This window comes from Mercenaria mercenaria, chromosome 7 (genome assembly GCF_021730395.1).
Source record: "Mercenaria mercenaria strain notata chromosome 7, MADL_Memer_1, whole genome shotgun sequence".
NCBI lineage: Eukaryota > Metazoa > Mollusca > Bivalvia > Venerida > Veneridae > Mercenaria > Mercenaria mercenaria.
The window spans coordinates 61,797,673-61,817,321 of record NC_069367.1 but is presented as its reverse complement, the minus strand read 5'-3'; the positions used below and the strand labels follow the sequence as shown (position 1 = coordinate 61,817,321).

At 36.8% G+C, this 19,649-nt stretch overlaps 1 protein-coding gene across 1 annotated transcript; it reads right to left on the bottom strand.

Annotated features, from left to right (window-relative positions):
- Positions 1-1,760: 1,760 nt before the first annotated feature.
- On the bottom strand, positions 1,761-10,228 carry LOC128558311 (uncharacterized). The gene is made up of 5 exons (XM_053547235.1): positions 10,103-10,228; positions 7,437-7,585; positions 3,337-3,450; positions 2,762-2,899; positions 1,761-1,817 (listed from the first exon to the last, which is right to left on the bottom strand). The coding sequence occupies exons 1-5, from the start codon at positions 10,212-10,214 to the stop codon at positions 1,761-1,763; spliced, it is 570 nt and encodes a 189-aa protein (XP_053403210.1). The 5' UTR covers positions 10,215-10,228.
- Between the last annotated feature and the right edge of the window lie 9,421 nt (positions 10,229-19,649).

Sequence of the window (19,649 nt, the reverse complement as noted above, 5' to 3'; positions counted from 1 at the left end):
ATCTATCAATTTGAAAACAAGCGGTCTTTTTCTCATCAAAAAGAATATATAGGCCAACTTTGATATCCTAACCTCTTCAGTAAGAATCTTACTTCAAAACTTTTCTAAAACTATTTTACTGTGACCCTCAAATATAAACTATGACCAATAGAATTTATAGATGGTTTCATGTGTATATACCAGTGTACAACTTGTAAAGCATTTATAGTATTTTTTTTCAATTTAAAACAGCAGCAAAAGTAAGTAAAGCTGTCTGGCAACTGCATTGGTTAAGACCAAACAAGGATTACATCAAAATTTTTAAGTGATTATCTATTATATGTAAGTTGATTAAAAGTGATCCTCAGCCTAAATTAACTGACATAAAACAATTTCAAGTACTTACGCTGGGCGAAAGAAAATACTGTCTTCAGGCTTGTCAAGTTTCCACTGATTGACCATAGCAATCAAATTCTTCTGATCATCATCACTAAAACTTTGAAAGACAAACAGTTATCATAAATAATGCTTAAATATTTACATTCTAAATGTGTTAGTATTACACTTGATTGAAAATAAGCAGATTTTGTAGGACAATTTTGTTGAGCATTGGCAATTTTCAGTTGATCTAACATTAAATGCTGGAACAAATAATGGTAAGTTCAATGACTACACCAAATACTAGGTTGTCTAGCAGCAAATACTTGTCAGTGTACAATATTTTTAATATCCCTTAAGACTTTCAGATTAAAATTTGCTTTTATTATTTACCATTTCCGTTTCAAGGCATGGGTGACATGACTTCTGATGTCCCTGGATGTTGGTCTGAAACGTCGATTTGTCACTGGCGCATCTGTTTCACGCTCTAGGTGACGCCCAATCTCACCTACATTGGTGACGCCATCATCTACTAACGACTGGATCTTCTGCCTCACCTCTGTATGCAGAGGTAGCCCATACCCAGAGAACTGCAATAAGAAATGTTCCAGTGCTTAAACATAATACAAAAATGAATCAATCTAATTTATCATAGTCATTTTATTTATAAAGGGGCTTAACACAATCTTTTTGTGTACATGTCATCCAAATTTGAAGGCTAAAAAAAAATAATGTAGGTCAGTAGGTCAAGTTCACAGTATAGTAACCCCTGATCACTTGGGGTCATCAGGTAGTTATAATTAAACACTGCAGGAAATATGATGTGATAATTTTAGAAATATTAATTCTATATAACTCATATAACAAGTGTTAACTAGATAAGTCTATGTATAATATGTGACCCCCAAGGAATGGCCTCTTTTCACCCCAGGGGCATAATTTGAACAATTTTGGAAGAGGACCACAAGGCAATGCTTCATACAAAATATCAAAAGCCTAGGTCATGTGGTTTTAGACAAGAAACTTTTTACTATACAAGTCTATGTAAAACTTGTGATCCCCTGGGCGGGGCCTCTTTTCACCCCAGGGGCATAACTTGAACATTCTTGATAGAGGACAATAAGATAATGTCACAGGCCAAATATCGAGGCTCTACCCCTTGCGGTTTTGGACAAGAAGATTTTCCTTTTGGTTGCCATGGCAAACAGAGTTCTGCATGGAATTCAATTATTTGAACAATTTTGAAAGGGGACCACCTAAGGATCATTCCTGTGATGTTTGGTGTAATTCTAAACAGTGGTTTTCATAAAGAAGATTTGTTTAGAAAATGTTGACAGATGCACAACTGACGACAGACACTGGGCGGTCACAAAAGCTCACCATGAGCCTTTGGCTCAGGTGAGCTAAAAAGGACTATGAATATGGGAATACCATTGAAAACCAGATGTTATTTCATTGTCCTAAAGGAATAATATACAAAATTAGTTGCCCATGGGCAACATGTCAATCACTCCCTTTAACCTCCAACTGTGACCTTGATCTTTGACACAAGAAACTGGGGTTTGCACATGACACTCCATCTTATATAGTTAAACATACATTCCAAATATAACAAAGATTACTAAGTTTTTGGCTGGTGAACATTTGTGCCAAGACACATCAAAATCCCTTCATTCATGACAAAATATGCTCCAAACAAAGTCATTCTTGAATTTGACCGTTGTCAACTAAGTGTGACCTTGACTTAAAACCTACAGACCTTGTTCTTGCACAAGACAATCTGTCTCATTGCGGTGAACAGTTCTGCCATGTTACATCAAAATCCCTCAATGCATGAAGAAAAGGTCATTTTTGTATCTGACCTCTGACCTATAAGTGTGGCCTTGACCTTAGACCTAGGGACCTGGTTCTTCTGCATGACACACTGTATCATGGTACAGAACATTTATGTTAAGAAATATTAAATTCCTTTTAAGGATTTAGAGTTCTGTACAAGCCCGATAAAAAATACCGGACTTACCTTTGACCTCCAATAAAGAACATGACCTTTTAGCTAGGGGGTCCGGGTTTTGTGCATGACACATCGTCTCATAATGGGGAACATTTGTGCTAAGTAATAGTAAAATCCTCTTTATGGATGACCAGACAGAAAAAAAAAGTTGTTAACCTTTGACCCCCAAATGTGACCTTGACATTTGAGCCAGTGTTTGTGATCTGCACATGACAGGTCTTCTCATCATAGGGAACATTTGTGCCAAGTATTATTAAAATCCTTTAAATGAATGACCAAAAAAGAGACTGACATTGTTACTCATGTAACTAATCATATACGGCAATAGAAATATAAAAAGAAATGTTTTTCATCTATGTAAGAATCCCTTGTCATAAAACAATAATTACAAACCTCTCCAACCATGTGACCTTCATGATTATCCTGGATCTTTAAATAAACCCGAAAATCCTGCTGTGTACTGGCACTAAACTCTTCTCTCAGCTTATTTGACACTATTCTTTTCTTCCACTGTGAAGCATGCCCATCAATCTAAATATCAGGTTTTAATTTTTAATCATATACTGACTTTACTGTTAACATTTCAATCATGGGTTCAATCTCTGCTAATGACTTTGTTCTTTTACGAGAGAAAGCTGGCACTTCATTATAGAGATTTGACCTCTAATTTCACATCATTGAAGAACACAGTAAAAGCATCTAAATTTGTAGGTATGTTACCACTCGACAAGACTGTGGTCATGAACAGGGCTCTGGTTCATTGTTTTTCAAAATTTACCAGTTAAACAGATTAAAACACAATTCTGCCAGGACGGAAACTCCAACCACTGATATACTAGTGGCCAAACCCCAGTCAAGATCAAATGACACCCCAATCCCTAGACAAGTAATGACCAACCCGGCTCTACTTTGACTCAAAACTTTTCTTTCTTAATTTCATATTTATAAAATTTATATCACAAATATACCTTATACTCTGGAAATCTAACAACCATTTTCATTCTTATCGAAGCCTGGCAGTTCATCTTCTTTGTTGCTTGTATCCTCCGTCGGCTGCTTCCATACACATGATCTCCAACTATCTACAAAATATTACAAGACAGCCTAGATGACCTCATATTGCTTGCTTTCTGGAGTGCCATTTGTGTTAAAAAACAATTACTAAGGCAATAGAAAAATAAAAACTTCAGTATATGATTCTCAAACATGCTAGACCACCAAGTCTTTACATATCTGATAACAAAAGTAAACAAGAGGACCATGATGGTCCTGAATCGCTCACCTCTTCCCACATGATCCAGTTTTGAGTATGACGTCGTTGTTCCTATTATTTGACATAGTGACCTAGTTTTTGAGCTCATGTGACCCAGTTTTGAACTTGACCTAGATATTATCAAGATAAAAATTCTGACCAATTTTCATGAAGATCCATTGAAAAATATGGTCTCTAGAGAGGTCACTAGGTTTTTCTATTATTTGACCTATTGACCTAGTTTTTTAAGGCACGTGATCCAGTTTCAAACTTGACCTAGATATCATCAAGATGAACATTCTGACCAATTTTCATGAAGATCCATTCAAGGGTATGGCCTCTAGAGAGGTCACAAAGGTTTTTCTATTTCAAGACCTACTGACCTAGTTTTTGACCGCAGTTGACCCAGTTTCAAACTTGACCTAGATATCATCAAGATGAACATTCAGACCAACTTTCATAGAGATCCCATGAAAAATATGGCCTCTAGAGAGGTCACAACGTTTTTTCATTATTTGACCTACTGGCCTACTTTTTGATGGCACGTGACCCACTTTCGAATTTGACCTAGATATCACCAAGATGAACATTCTGATTAATTTTTATGGAGATCCATTCACAAGTAAGGCCTCTAGAGAGGTCACAAGGTTTTTCTATTTTTAGACCTACTGACCTAGTTTTTGACCGCACATGACCCTGTTTCGAACTTGACCTAGATATAATCAAGATGAACATTCAGACCAACTTTCATGAAGATCCATTGAAAAATGTGGCCTTCAGAGAGGTCACAAGGTTTTTCTATTATCTGATCTACTGACCTAGTTTTTGATGGCACGTGACCCACTTTCAAACTTTACCTAGATATCATCAAGATGAACATTCAGACCAACTTTCATACAGATCCCATGGAAAATATGGCCTCTAGAGAGGTCACAAGGTTTTTCTATTATTTGACCTACTGACCTAGTTTTTGACGGCACGTGACCCACTTTCAAACTTGACTTAGATATCATCAAGCTGAACATTCTGACAAGTTTTCATGAAGATTTCATGAAATATATGGCCTCAAAAGAGGTCACAAGGTTTTTCTATTTTTAGACCTACTGACCTAGTTTTTAACCGCACGTGACCCAGTTTCGAACTTGACCTAGATATCATCAAGATGAACATTCAGACCAACTTTCATACAGATCCCATGAAAATTATGGCCTTTAGAGAGGTCACAAGGTTTTTCTATTATTTGACCTACTGAACTAGTTTTTGAGGGCACGTGACCCAGTTTCAAATTTAACCTAGATATCATCAAGTTGAACGTTCTGACCAATTTTCATGAAGATCTTGTGAAATATATGGCCTCTAGAAAGGTCACAAGGTTTTTCTATTTTTAGACCTACTGACCTAGTTTTTGACCGCACGTGACCCAGTTTCGAACTTGATCTAGATATCATCAAGATGAACATTCAGACCAACATTCATGCAGATCCCATGAAAAATATTGCCTTTAGAGAGGTCCCAAAGTCTTTCTATTAGTTGACCTACTGACCTAGTTTTTGACGGCACGTGACCCAGTTTCGAACCTGACCTAGATATCATCAAGGTGAACGTTCTGACCAACTTTCATGAAGATCTTATGAAATATATGGACTCTAGAGAGGTCACAAGGTTTTTCTATTATTTGACCTACTGACCTAGTTTTTGATGGCACGTGACCCAGTTTTAAACTTGATCTAGGTATCATCAAGATGAACGTTCTGACCAATTTTCATGAAGATCTTGTGAAATATATGGCCTCTAGAAAGGTCACAAGGTTTTTCTATTTTTCGACCTACTGACCTAGTTTTTGACCGCACGTGACCCAGTTTCGAACTTGACCTAGATATCATCAAGATGAACATTCAGACCAACTTTCATACAGATCCCATGAAAAATATGGCCTTTAGAGAGGTCACAAGGTTTTTCTATTATTTGACCTACTGACCTAGTTTTTGACGGCACGTAACCCAGTTTCGAACCTGACCTAGATATCATCAAGGTGAACGTTCTGACCAATTTTCATGAATATCTTTTAAAATATATGGCCTCTAGAGAGGTCACAAGGTTTTTCTATTTTTAGACCTACTGACCTAGTTTTTGACCGCACGTGATCCAGTTACGAACTTGACCTAGATATTATCAAGGTGAACATTCTGACCAACTTTCATAAAGATCCCATGAAAAATGTGACCTCTAGAGTGGTCACAAGCAAAAGTTTACGGACGGACGGAAGGACGGACGACGGACACCGCGCGATCACAAAAGCTCACCTTGTCACTTTGTGACAGGTGAGCTAAAAAAACAAGAGCTGTCGGAGGACAGCAACGCTCGACTATTCAACAGCCTTGTCGATTGAATGAATACGGAAGTCGAAAAAGGGACATAATTTAGTAAAAAAGCAAAATAGGGTTATGGAACTTGCATAGTGCTTATCAGCTCATGACAGTGGACAAGTGTGTGAAGTTTCAATCCATTCCAATTAGAGAGTACTAAGATACCAGCTTACATACAAAACCTTAACCAAAAAATTCCAAGTCGAAAAAGGGGCATAATTTTGTAAAATAGCAAAATAGAGTTATGGAACCTGTGCAATGTAAGTCAGTTTATCACAGTAAATAAGTGTGTGAAGTTTCAATCCATTCCCACAAGTGGTTACTGAGATACCAGCTTACATACAAAACCTTAATCAAAAATTTCTAAGTCGAAAAAGGGGCATAATTTGGTAAAAAAGCATAATAGAGTTATGGAACCTGTGCAATATAGGTCAGTTTATCACAGTGAATAAGTGTGTGAAGTTTCAATCCATTCCCACAAGTGGTTGCTGAGATACCAGCTTACATACAAAAACTTAACCAAATCGGGATGCGGACGTGGACGCCGACGCATGGGCGAGTCCAATAGCTCTACTATTCTATGAATAGTCGAGCTAAAAATGTATTTGTGGATCTGCATAAGTCATGCAGTATGTGGCAATGTGTGACCATGACAGTAGTAAGTACAAGTATTCCAGTTTTGAAGCCCATATATCAAACAGTTTTGACAAAACATGGAATGGTATGCCAAACTCCACTCTTCTATTAAAAAGGGCCATATTTCAACTTAAGTCTAAACTATGATGGTTAATATGTGGCCAGAGTTTCAAAGCCATTCGACAAACAAGTTAGGTATAATAACGACTGGTATGAAAAATTAAACTAATTTCAGAGCCCAAAACAGCCAAAACTTAGCAAAAATAGTTGACAAACATATGTGTTCTTGCCTACTGATGGACATCAGGACAATAAACAAGAGTTCAAAGTTTCAATGCCACATGTCAAATTATTTTATAAAATGCTGACATGTACAAAAACTGAGCCAATTTTCAAGTCCATAAAGGGCAATAATTCAGCCAAAATTCTTGACAGAGTTATTTACTCTTGCTTACTTTATAGACTTATATCATAAATACATGTTCCAAGTTTGAAGTAAATATCTTAGATGGTATACAAAATATTATCATTTTATCTCCATATACTTCAAATAGTGAAACTACAATTTATATATCATTTTGCCATACCTTCATCTACAGCATAATGCTGAATAATATAATTATCTATTAATACAAGTTTTACATTTGTATTATATTGTAGAATAAAGAGCGAATAACTATGTTCCAGTCCATTTCAATTTAATTTGGTATTATACTGTTCCATACAAAGAAACTTCTACTTTGTCTTACTGTATCAGGTCTTCATAATCTGTTACAGTAATACTGTGACATGATTGTTGGACTGTACTAATTACCTCTTCTTTCCTTTTCCTTTTGTCTTTGCCTTGATGGCACTGCCTGACTTCGGATTGAACGCATACAAAGGGGACACCATCAAAATCTATGGGCACTGCCCCTCTCCTGTCTTCCCACCATATACGGTGGCCCTCCATTGATGACAACTCTGAAAAATATTTAAGATATATTTCATTAAGAGGTTGATGAATGGCTATTTCGACCTAATTTGATTTTAAAGTATTTAAAGCTTTCACAGAACTTTATAGCCTTTCTCTTTTCAAGTATTACAGACACAGTCTACACCAACTTAGTCAAACCAATATTGTTTAGCATTTTACATTTCAGTCTTTAAGACTAATCAATATCAAAAGTTTAGATTATTTAAGAAATAATATATCTCATTTAGTGATTTGTCGCTGAAGAATTCATTGGAATTTACATGCAAAGGAATTATATCACGAGGACGCAGTCCGAGTGAAATAATGAGCAAATCACTAAATGAGATATATTATTTTGATATTCACACATTACCAAGGACTTTTAAGTACAACCTTGATGGCATTCGTTAAATTTTGGCCCTTTTTCACTTGGGTTTCTTTTCCAGCACCCCGCTATACTGTTTGACCCTATAATAATTGTGATGTGAGAACAGCAAATTGTCGTATAATAATTCAATGTTTTCAGCCTTCTTTGTTTAATTGGAAAATGAATCAGATCGTGTTAGATAACAATCTATTGAAGCTCCATCCCTTCCTGTTGGCAATGTGGTTAGATTGTCTTTTTACAGATCATGAGGTCAGGGGCTCGAGCCCCAGTGACCCTTGTGCCATATGATGTGGGTGATGATGAGGAACACCTATATTACGTTTGAATAAAATCCATGATGTAATAACAACGATGAAGAGAAAATGCATCAAAAGTACCATGTACAACTATGCTCCAAGAGTGAGCCGCAGGCCTACATCAACGGAAGATGGAGAAATTCAACCAAAGTGGGGACCTGGAAGGCCACGGATGCAGATGCCAGATCTGTTATCTATCTGCCATTGAAGTTAAACCCCTAGTGGGAACGTAGACAATTTGCATGTAAAATGGTGACAAATGCCCCCGCAGCGCCTTGACCTTTCACCTGGTGACCTTGACCTTTCACCTGGTGACACCAAAGTCAATAGGGGTTGTGTACTCAATATGAATAAGTACTATCAGCATGTGAAGTTTGAAGGTCCTGGGTGCGAGTAAAGTGCCTTCATGCAAAAAAGTTAACATTGTGACAAACGAACGAACGGACAGTTGAAAACTAATATGCCTCCCTTTGGGGGCATAGAAAAAATAGCAAACACAGAGGGTCATTGGGGTCAGGTAATCTATGATTGGGATAGCAACCAGATCATGATGAATCTTATAGAATAAAATCTGGAAAGTAGATCCCTTAGAAGCACCGAGAAGACAGATAACCTAGAATCTATACGCCTTAAATGCAGTCGATGTAGGTTTAGGGAGTGTAGCATATCTGTTACACTGGAGGTACAACCGTAGTTGGTCCCAATCCAACGGGCAGCTCTCCTTTCGACGCATTTCAATTTGGTTAATTTGAGTTTGGGTGTGGGGCAACCATACCTCGGAGGCATATTCAAGCTGGGGTCGCACTGTAACAGTGTAACTGATAAGCAATGCCTTTAATGGAATGGGCTTTGACCTTAATGTTTCCTCGTAAAAACCCTAGGGTTTAGTTAGCTTTTTTGGCTGACCTGTTTATGCGATTGTCCCATGATAGGTCATTTGAGATATCCACACCAAGGTATTTAGCAAATTTTAAAATGTGAATAACCCTAAATCTCTAGAAAAAGGAGGTCCGTACCCCTAGAAAACCCCTAACAGGCATGTCTTTAATTAATTAACTAATTACTTATCATTTCTTCGCCGATTTGTCTATAAGTCAATGATCTTGATTGGTTCAGATTGTTTGTTTGAAGTTGAACATTTATAAGGCAGCGTGATAAATGTGAAATGTAAAATTACATGTACATATCAAAAGATTAAATTCTAAAGGATCGCCGACAATTGAAATCATCTATCAATTTTTTTTTTCCAATTTATAACAAACTACAAAATTTCATAAAAAATTTTACTTTTAATTAATAAACATGCCATTTAAACACGCCGACGACGATAACGACACTTTGATCATTTGTTGATAACATAAGATAATATCGGCCGATATGATACGAGTGCGTAAATACGGCGAAATAAACAGGTAAATCACACATTTTTAGTAAATAATAAGTCACAAAAATGTAATTTATTTAATTTATATAATGATCATTTATAACAAAGTTTATTAAAGCCAGCTACCTTGACTTCCGTGTTCATATATGATATGTATATATATAGAACTGGCTATCTAGACCTTTAGTCTAGGTAGCCGGAACCGGCTACCTAACCACTGCCTTCTCAATTTATCATTTGTGTCTTTCCTAATATCTGGCATGGATAGAGTAGGATAGCTCTCCATACTTCGTATAGTCTGGGTGTTAAAATACTCAAATAATATGACAGACATTTCATTTTAAACTCTATAGTCTAATAAATGTACGATGCAGACGGGAATGACATGTCTAGGGTTGAAAATATTTGGTACGAAAAGTACTGCTCCAACATATGTTACATATTGGAAGATTCTCACTGTCTATTCCATGGTTCCTCATGTGCCATTTTGTGTAGCTCTGTGCGTTCTCTTTCTCATATGTTTCTATAAACTTTTCAGCATCGCTGTAACTTTGGAAAACTGTCTGCATCTTTCACGATAAACATCTTCCAATGTATGATACAGATCTAGCGTGTCAAATCCTAAACGCTAAACGCTTTAATTTGAATATTCATATATTAAAAGGCGTTCCTTATGTACTACGCTCAGTGCTTAGAGACACGCCCCTCGCCTGACGCGCTACATTTTATCACCACCCTTTAGACATCCGCAGATGTGTTCATACGGCGGTGCACAAGGAACCCGTCAATAATACACTAGCGTACAAACTATAATTTGTTTATGAAGGTATTTATGCAAAACGCTTGCGTACTTTCGGCCCAGTCAGCTTGTCTCCAATATTAATATTTTCGTACCGATGACAAGTCAGCTTTGTTATTTCTGTCTCTTACTTTGTTTATGCCAGAATATTGAATATGAAACAGCAGGGGTATTTCTTTTAGATGATGTGTTGCACTTGTTACAGTAAAATGTGAGAAAATATTGTCAGTTCAACCATCCTATCAGTCATACCTAGTACATTGTGATAGCTCGCCGTCCGGCGTCCGTCCGTCCACACTTTCCTTTAAACAACATCTCCTCCTAAACAACCAGTTCAACTTTGATGAAACTTCACAGGAATGATCCTTGGATAGCCCCCTTTCAACATTGTTCAAACAATTGAATTCTACACAGAACTCTGGTTGCCGTGGCAACCAAAAGGGAAAACATAAAAAAATCTTCTTGTCCAAAACCGCAAGGCTTAGAGCCTGGATATTTGGCATGTAACATCATCTAATTGTCCTCAATGAAGTTTATTCAAATTATGCCCCTGGGGTGAAAAGAGGCCCCAACCCGGGGGTCCCAAATTTTACATAGACTTATATAGGGAACAAAATTTAAATAATTTCTTGTCTGAAATCACAAGACCTAGGCCTTTGATATTTGGTTTGTTGCATTGCCTTGTGGTCCTCTACCAAGACTGTTTAAATTATAACCCTGGGTTGAAAAGAGGCCCTGCCCCGGGGGTCCCAAATTTTACATAGACTTATATAGGAAAATTTTTTAAAAACCTTCTTGCCTTAAACTGTTAGGCCTAGGCTTTTGATATTTGGTATGTTACATTGCCTAGTGTTCCTCTACCAAAAGTTTTCAAATTATGCCCCTGGGGTGAAAAGTGGCCCTGCCCTGGGTGTCCCAAGTTTTACATATATTTATATAGGATTTTTAAAAAAAAATCTTCTTATGTGGAAGTTCCAGGCCTAGGCCTTTGATATTTGGTCTGTAGCATTGCCTAGTGGATCTCTAACAAGATTGTTCAAATTATGCCCCTAGGGTGAAAGGAGGCCCCGCCCCGAGGGTCACTTGTTATATGAGTTACATGTATATACGAAACAATTTGGACCACATGTATAATATTTGATTCAGATTTCAATACTCATATTGCATAGTATTAATTGTAACCTACTGACTTTCTTGTTTCTGAAGTTACAGGATAGAAATTTGGACCACTTGTATAATTTTTGATACAGATTACAATACTCATCTTGAAAAATCTTAATCTTGACCTACTGACCTACCTTCTTGTTTTTGAAGGTACAACATAGAAATATGGACCACGTGTATATTGTATAACTTTTGATACTGATTTCAATACTCATATTTAATATTCTTAACCCTGACCTACTGGCCTACTTTCTTGTTTTTGAAGCTACAGCAAAGAGATTTTGGCCACCTGTATAGTTTTTTAACATATTTCAGAAGTTATCTTGAATATTTTTTACCATGACCTAGTCACCTGTTTTTTTGTTGTTTTTTTGAAGCTATAGCAAAGAAATTTGCAAGCAATTAAACTCATGTGAGCGATATAGGGCCATCATGGCTCTCTTGTTTAATTTCCTAATTAATATATTGTTTCATTTTACTTTAAACTTTCTACTTTTATTTCAATATGTATTTTCATACATATATAATGAACAGCAAAGATAAGATGTGTATACTGCCACTAGTTAATCCCTACCAGCAAATGACTGTACTGTCATTGATTACCTTATTAACACATATGGAATAGCATAAAGGGATTATACAAATTGATTTTTGGTAATAACTTTAGGTAAAGGATAAAAAATTGGTCTCAATGATATTTTCTATTATTTCCAACTGTCCTGGGAAATACAAAATTTTGCCAACTAACCCTATCAGATCTGTTACCTTCAAATCAAGGTGATCAAGCTAATAAATCACAGTTTGGAGTTCAGATGCACAGGAATTTTCCCTTGAATCTACCACGTTAATGGTTTTTACTCCTTGTAGTTATTTTAGATATATTATCAACAGTTAAGAATAGCATTTATTAATCCCCCGCCGTGGTGGAGGGATTATAGGAATGGTCTGCGTCCGTCCTTCCGTCCGTAACAAATTCGTGTCCGGTCCATATCTCCTAAACCCCTTGAAGGATTTTCATGAAACTTGGGTCAAATGATCACCTCATCAAGACGATGTGCAGAACCCATGAGTCAGCCTTGTCGGTTCAAGGTCAAGGTCACAACTCAAGGTCAAAGGTTTGAGCCTGCCATTTTGTGTCCGCTCTATATCTCCTAAACCCCTTGAAGGAATTTTATAAAACTTGGGTCAAATGATCACCTCATCAAGACGATGTGCAGAACCCATGAGTCAGCCATGCCGGCTCAAGGTCAAGGTCACAGCTCAAGGTCAAAGGTTTGAGCCTTCCATTTTGTGTCCGCTCTATATCTCTTAAACCCCTTGAAGGAATTTTATAAAACTTGGGTCAAATGATCACCTCATCAAGACAATGTGCAGAACCCATGAGTCAGTCATGCCGGCTCAAGGTCAAGGTCACAACTTAGGGTCAAAGGTTTGAACCTTCCATTTTGTGTCCGCTCTATATCTCCTAAACCCCTTGAAGGATTTTCATCAAACTTGGGTCAAACGATCACCTCATCAAGGCGATGTGCAAAACTTATGAGTCAGCCATGTCAGCTCAAAGTCAAGGTCACAACTGAAGGTCAAAGGTTTGAGCCTTCCATTTCGTGTCCACTCTATATCTCCTAAACCCCTTGAAGGAATTTTAAAAAACCTGGGTCAATTGATTACCTCATCAAGACGATGTGCAGAAATTATGAGTCAACCATGCCAGCTCAAGGTCAAGGTCACAACTAAGGGTCGAAGGTTTGAGCCTTCCATTTGGTGTCCACTCTGTATGTCCTTAACCCCTTGAAGGATTTTCATCAAACTTTGGTCAAATGATCACCTCATCAAGAACTCATGAGTCAGCCATGTCAACTCAAGGTCAAGGTCACAACTGAAGGTCAAAGGTTTCAGCTCTGTATCTCCTAAACCCCTTGAAGGATTTTCATGAAACTTTGGTCAAATGATCACCTCATCAAGACGTTGTGCAGAATTCATGAGTCAGCCGTGTCAGTTCAAGGTCAAGGTCACAGCTAAAATCAAAGGTTTTACCCTTTCACTATCCATAGCAGTGGCGGGGGATTTATCTGTCTTTCAGATTGCCTTGTTTTTTAATTAATCTAAGAGTACTTTGCTTTCTTCTTACAGAAAATATTACCAAAAACAAAAAAATATCCAATTCAACTAAATTTTATCAGTGTAACATGACTTTGTTTCTGTGATAATCGGGCTCCATAACCACAGATCCCCTCTCTAAATTCCAGTTTGCTAAGTTCTGCCCATTGTTTTCTCGTTTAGGGCAAAGCTATTACTTTTTCTGGGGACCGTACGGCGCTTTTCATGGAACTGCATTCTGTGCATCATTGAAGGTTCCATGTGCACCGCCATATGAATTCATCTGCGGATGTCTCTAAATTTTATTATGGTACTTCTCAACCCGGGGCTAGAGGGCGTGGAAGGTAGCTTGCGTTTCCACTACCGTCCATGAACTGGCACAATCAAACCGGGACTGCAACATTTTGGTTTATGTCATGTCGGGCGACCTGTGGTTTTCCACTTTTTTATTTTGCAACTGGACTGTTCCTAATTTGACAAGTGCAAGTTGTCACAAAGGTTTAGAAAATGCCGCAAAACATAGATTTTAAGTATTTATGAAGGAATAATAATCTCATCCTATTTTTAAAAAAATACATATTAGGTAATTAAAAAAAAAAACTTGAATTTGGTTGAAAAATGTATATTTCTGGATTAATTTCAAGCTTCTCAATTTCTTGAAATAAAATATTTGAAGGAAAATAGACATAAAGATACATTTTCACTTTGTCATTATAATGTATATAAATTTATTGTGATAACAGATAAATATATGCCAAAAACTTGTAGACTGAACAAAAATACATATTTGCTACAATTAAAAAAGTTACAAATGTACAGAAAAGGAAATCTGAAATTTATAGTGTAATCCAGATGTAACTATACCCTGTCACTAGATTTACTGAATAAAACAAATTGAATAATGCAATATACATTTTTGACTGCAACCATCGTGATGTGTAGATGGACTGAAGAATTTGTTCCACAATAATTGTTTTTACACATTTTCACTTACCTACTGTTACGTGCCCGCCCGCTTAGCTCAATAGGGAGAGCGCATATCTACGGATCACGGGGTCGTGAGTTCGATCCCCGGCGTATATTCTCCGTGACGATTTGATAAAATACATTGTGTCTGAAATCATTCGTCCTCCACCTCTGATTCATGTGGGGAATTTGACAGTTACTTGCAGAGAACAGGTTTGTACTGGTACAGAATCCAGGGACACTGGTTAGGTTAACTGCCCGCCGTTACATAACTGAAATACTGTTGAAAAACGGCGTTAATCCCAAAACAAGCAGACCAATTTACCTACTGTTCCGAAACTACTTGTCAGAATCACACCAAATTTGGTTTGCTTGCAGAATTCATACATTATTAAATTTCACCAAAAAGTACAATGCACTATTTAATTAATTGGAAAAACAGTAAGCCTTTATACAGAGATAATGCCGTGCTTTACAAATTACTGTTAAATTCTCAGAAAAATATAGCAGTTCTGAAGGTCATGCATAGACATCGTCCATAATTTTTCTTGTTACTATACATTTATTTTATATGCTTTTCTTAATAAAATCTGTAAAAAGATATTTTCAATATTTTACATTAAATTCATGTGGACATTTTTGTGCATAAAAATAAAACTTTAGTGTTCCAAATGTTAATTTTATTCAACTTGCTTACTCTTACAAAAACTGAAGGCGTTCATTTTATATGGAAGCTTCCGTCCAACCGTTTAAAACACTGAAATAATTTTTTAAAATCGGACAACTATTGGACGATAATGGCGTGTTGAAAATTAGGAAAATGGCTACAACACACGTATCCGTATCAGTTTGTTTATGCCATCTGCTGTTAGGTAGAATTGCTTCCGTTCTTGTTGGAAAAAGTAGACAAATAATATTACAGAACTATGGAAACAATCTAATATAAATCAAGTCTGTCATTGTTTTATGTTGCCGTCTGCTATAGAGCTATTTAGATAATTATTGGTACGTTTACACTGTCTTCTTACTGACTTTAAAATCTCTTTCGTTGCCTTTTATAACTTAAAACATTCAAACGGAGTTCTCAATGACACAATGCTGCCTACCCCTTTAAGAATGTTATTAGGAAAGCATTATGTTTTGTTAAATGCATTGAAACGGAATTATATTACATATACACAAATTAAGTTTAAGCAAATTCCTATCAGTACAATTTGAAAATTTCACAGGTATCTATGTCTCTGGTTTTATGTTGAGACCTACTTTGTTTCAAAGCGAGATTTGAGCGCAACGTTTTACACATAACGGCTGGCAAGGCGGCTGAATAACGGTTATCAAAATAGAGTTTCGAACGGACTAACAGGCTCAGTCAATCGGAGCTTGCACAACATTTTCATTTTTGCAGTGTTGGGCGACCAGAGTTTCCGCTTTTTCTATTTTTGTTTACTTCACCATTATTATATTTCTTGTTCCTGTTGTGGTTGATGCTGAAGAATTGCAAAAGCTACAGAATGTATTTTGATGGACTATATATATGTGACTCATGCTGTACTGTTGGTTTACTGTTGTATATATCTGTATATCCATGCCTTGATATACATTTCCTGTAAATATGATTAAACCAATAAGATAAGGCCAAGCCTCTAAACGAGCAAGAGGAAATCTGATATTACGTTTTAGTTGTTATAAACATTCACTACTTAAGTGAAAAAGGAAATTCAGGAGAAATTATTTACGATTTAATAAAGTTTAGATTTAGTATCATAAAACCCATTTTAGAAAATATCATACTTTGTAGATTTATCTAGGAGGCGATGTAATGGTGTCGTAATTTTCTATTGGCCGCGTTTCCTTAAGGACTATGCCAAACACGTTGCTAAACTCATCTCGTTTCCTTGCAACATATATCAGTACAAAGAGTGCATTATATTTTCAATAAAGCGATTATTGTGAGCATCTCTTCACTGCGGAGAAAGACTTTCCTATCCGCGAGATACGCCTTGGTATTGTGTATATAAAAGACAGTACAGTCACGTCGTCGGTAATTGTCCATCTTTTTCTTTTTTAAGTGATATATGAATTATGATGTATCTTTAGGTGATATATGAATTATGATGTATCTTTAAGTGATTTATGAATTATGATGTATCTTGTTATTATGATGGTAAATTTGTAAAACACTTTCGCAGTTTAAACTTTGACCAGAACATTTATATTACTTGTATGAATACCAAGGAAGCACGTGTCCTCAAAACAGCTTCTCTAGTGTCACTTTTAACACAGAGTAGAGTAGAGATTTCTTTCACAAATTGTCGGCAAAATTGTAGCATTCCGTAAAATGGTGCACCAATTAATTTATTTTTGTTATTTTTCACGCTGCTAGGCTCTCAGTTTTCTTTTCACCATATAAAGACAAGCAAAACTAATAAAGTTTTCTTGCAACTCCAGCCAGGAAACATCAATGCTGTCATCAACACTCACAAAAGCAGTCATTAGATGCTAATTTGTGTTTCTTTGGATAGTGTAGCCCATTATAGAATTTCAAGTACAACGTACGTCTGCGTGAAGGGCATTGTACATTTCATTTCATTTCCTGTCTTGAAAGACTCGACCACACCAAGCCCGCTATTGATTTTCTTGTTTGCATTCTATGCTTCTAAATGATGTCATAGATAAATATTTTCATAACCGAAATATAAACATTTAACATACTTGACAACATGTATAAATAAACAAACTACATGTCTGTCAGTATACTGGTGGACACATAAGACATGCTTTTTAAAATGCATTCTTGTACAAGTTCTTTACAATGATCAGTTTCATGTTCAAATTATGATTACTTCAGAGCAAATATCAATTATACATTTAATGTGCTATTCAATAATTGCTAGATATTATTCTACTTAAGAAGCATGTAGGGACGTGACTTTAATTTAATGATTTAGATTGTAATTGTTCGTATCTTACGTTACATGGAAAATTAAAGATTTTATAAAGTCCTCTTCAGACCTTCCCATGAATAAAGATGAGTACGCCGGTGCCATTTCTGTAGATAATTTATGTCATTAAATTGAAAATGGTTGTTTTCCAGCACTAACAGAATAAGTTAACAGGCATGTTATGTATTTACACCACTATCTTCCGACAAAAAGTATTTACTTGCTCAAAGGTCAAGGTCACAATTGTAGGTCAAAGGTCAACAGGTTCCGGTCCATAACTCTGCTTTCCATGAAGGGATTTTAATATTACTTGGCACAAATATACCTCATAATAAGACGATATGGCATGCACAACTTCAAGACCCCTAGCTCAAAGGTCAAGGTCACATTTGGCAGTCAAATGTTTACATGGCTTGAACAGGGTCTGTTTTGTGTCCGGTCCATAACTCTGTCATTCATGAAGGGATTTTACTATTACTTGGCACAAATATTCCCCATGATGAGACGACGTGTCATGCGCAAAACCCGGACCCCTCGCTCAAAGGTCAAGGTAAACATTTGAGGTTAAAGGTCAACAGGGTTTTTTTCCTGTCCGGTCCATAACTCTGTCATTCATTAAGGGATTTTAATACCACTTGGCACAAATGTTTCCTATGATGAGACGATGAGTCATGCGCAAATCCCGGACATAAGTGTTCCCCATGATGAGATGACATGTCATGCGCAACACCCAGAACCCTAGCTTAAAGGTCAAGGTCACATTTGGAGATCAAAGATCAATAGAATTTTTTTTTGTCCGGTCTATAACTTTGTTATGCAAAATAGGATTTAAATATCAGTTGACACAAATATTCCCCTGGATGAGACAATGTGTCATGCGCAGAACCCGGGCCCTTAGCTGAAAGGTCAAGGTCACATTGTGAAGTCAAAGGCCAAAAGGGCTTTTTTCCTGTCCGGCCTGTAACTCAACAATCATTAAAGGGATTTTAATATTACCTAGCACAAAATGTTCACCACCATGAGACGGACGGAGTCGCATGCGCAAGAACTATGTCCCTAGGTCTAAGGACAAGGTCACATTTGGAGGCCAAAGGTCAGATACAAGAATGACTTTTTCCGGAGCATTTCTTCTTCATGCATTGAGAGATATTTATGTAACTTGGCACATATTTTCACCACCATGAGGCACCCTTGTTTTTAGAATAACTTCCCTTTGTTTTACTACAAATAGCTTATATTTTAACTTTTTTATTACTCGCTGTAGGGAAAAATCGAGACCACTTTTCTGTGGTACAACATGCATGTTACATCCAAGTTTAGGTGTAGTTTGATTTTATCTCTACCTGGTAAAGAGCCCGACCGCATAGCTCAGTAGGTAGAGCGTTGGTCTACGGATCGCGGGGTCGTGAGTTCGATCCTCTGGCGGGGCGCATGTTCTCCTATTTGGTAAACGACATTGTGTCTGAAATAATTAGTCCTCCACCTCTGATTCATGTGGGGAAGTTGGCAGTTACTTGCGGAGAACAGGTTTGTACTGGTACAGAATCCAGGAACACTGGTTAGGTTAACTGTTTGTCGTTACATAACTGAAACACTGTTGAAAAACGGCGTTAATCCCAAAACAAACAAAACAAACTACCTGGTAAAGAGTTATGTGTGGACTTTTTTTTTGTTTTTGTTTTTTTATAGGATTAACTTGCTTTTGTTGTTACTATAAATAACAATAGAGATAATTAGGTGCCTTCCAGTAGGGGACTTTGTATTGCATTCACTTGTTCACCGCTGTTATTAGGGTGTCCAACATTTAATATTGTAGATATATTAGTTGCTGGATTTGTTTTCCCCATTTCGAACAGCCTCCGCAAATGTTTTGCAGGTGCCCGGGACTGTCAAGTTGCTTGGAGTTGTGCTAGACTGTATGTCATGATTTACTTTTTCTTTCTGTTTAGTTTGTGAGTGAGCATTTTGATGAAATTCAAGCTTTTTCTTGTGTTTGACAATCAGATGATCGCGTTTCTCCCCGAAGACTGTTTTAC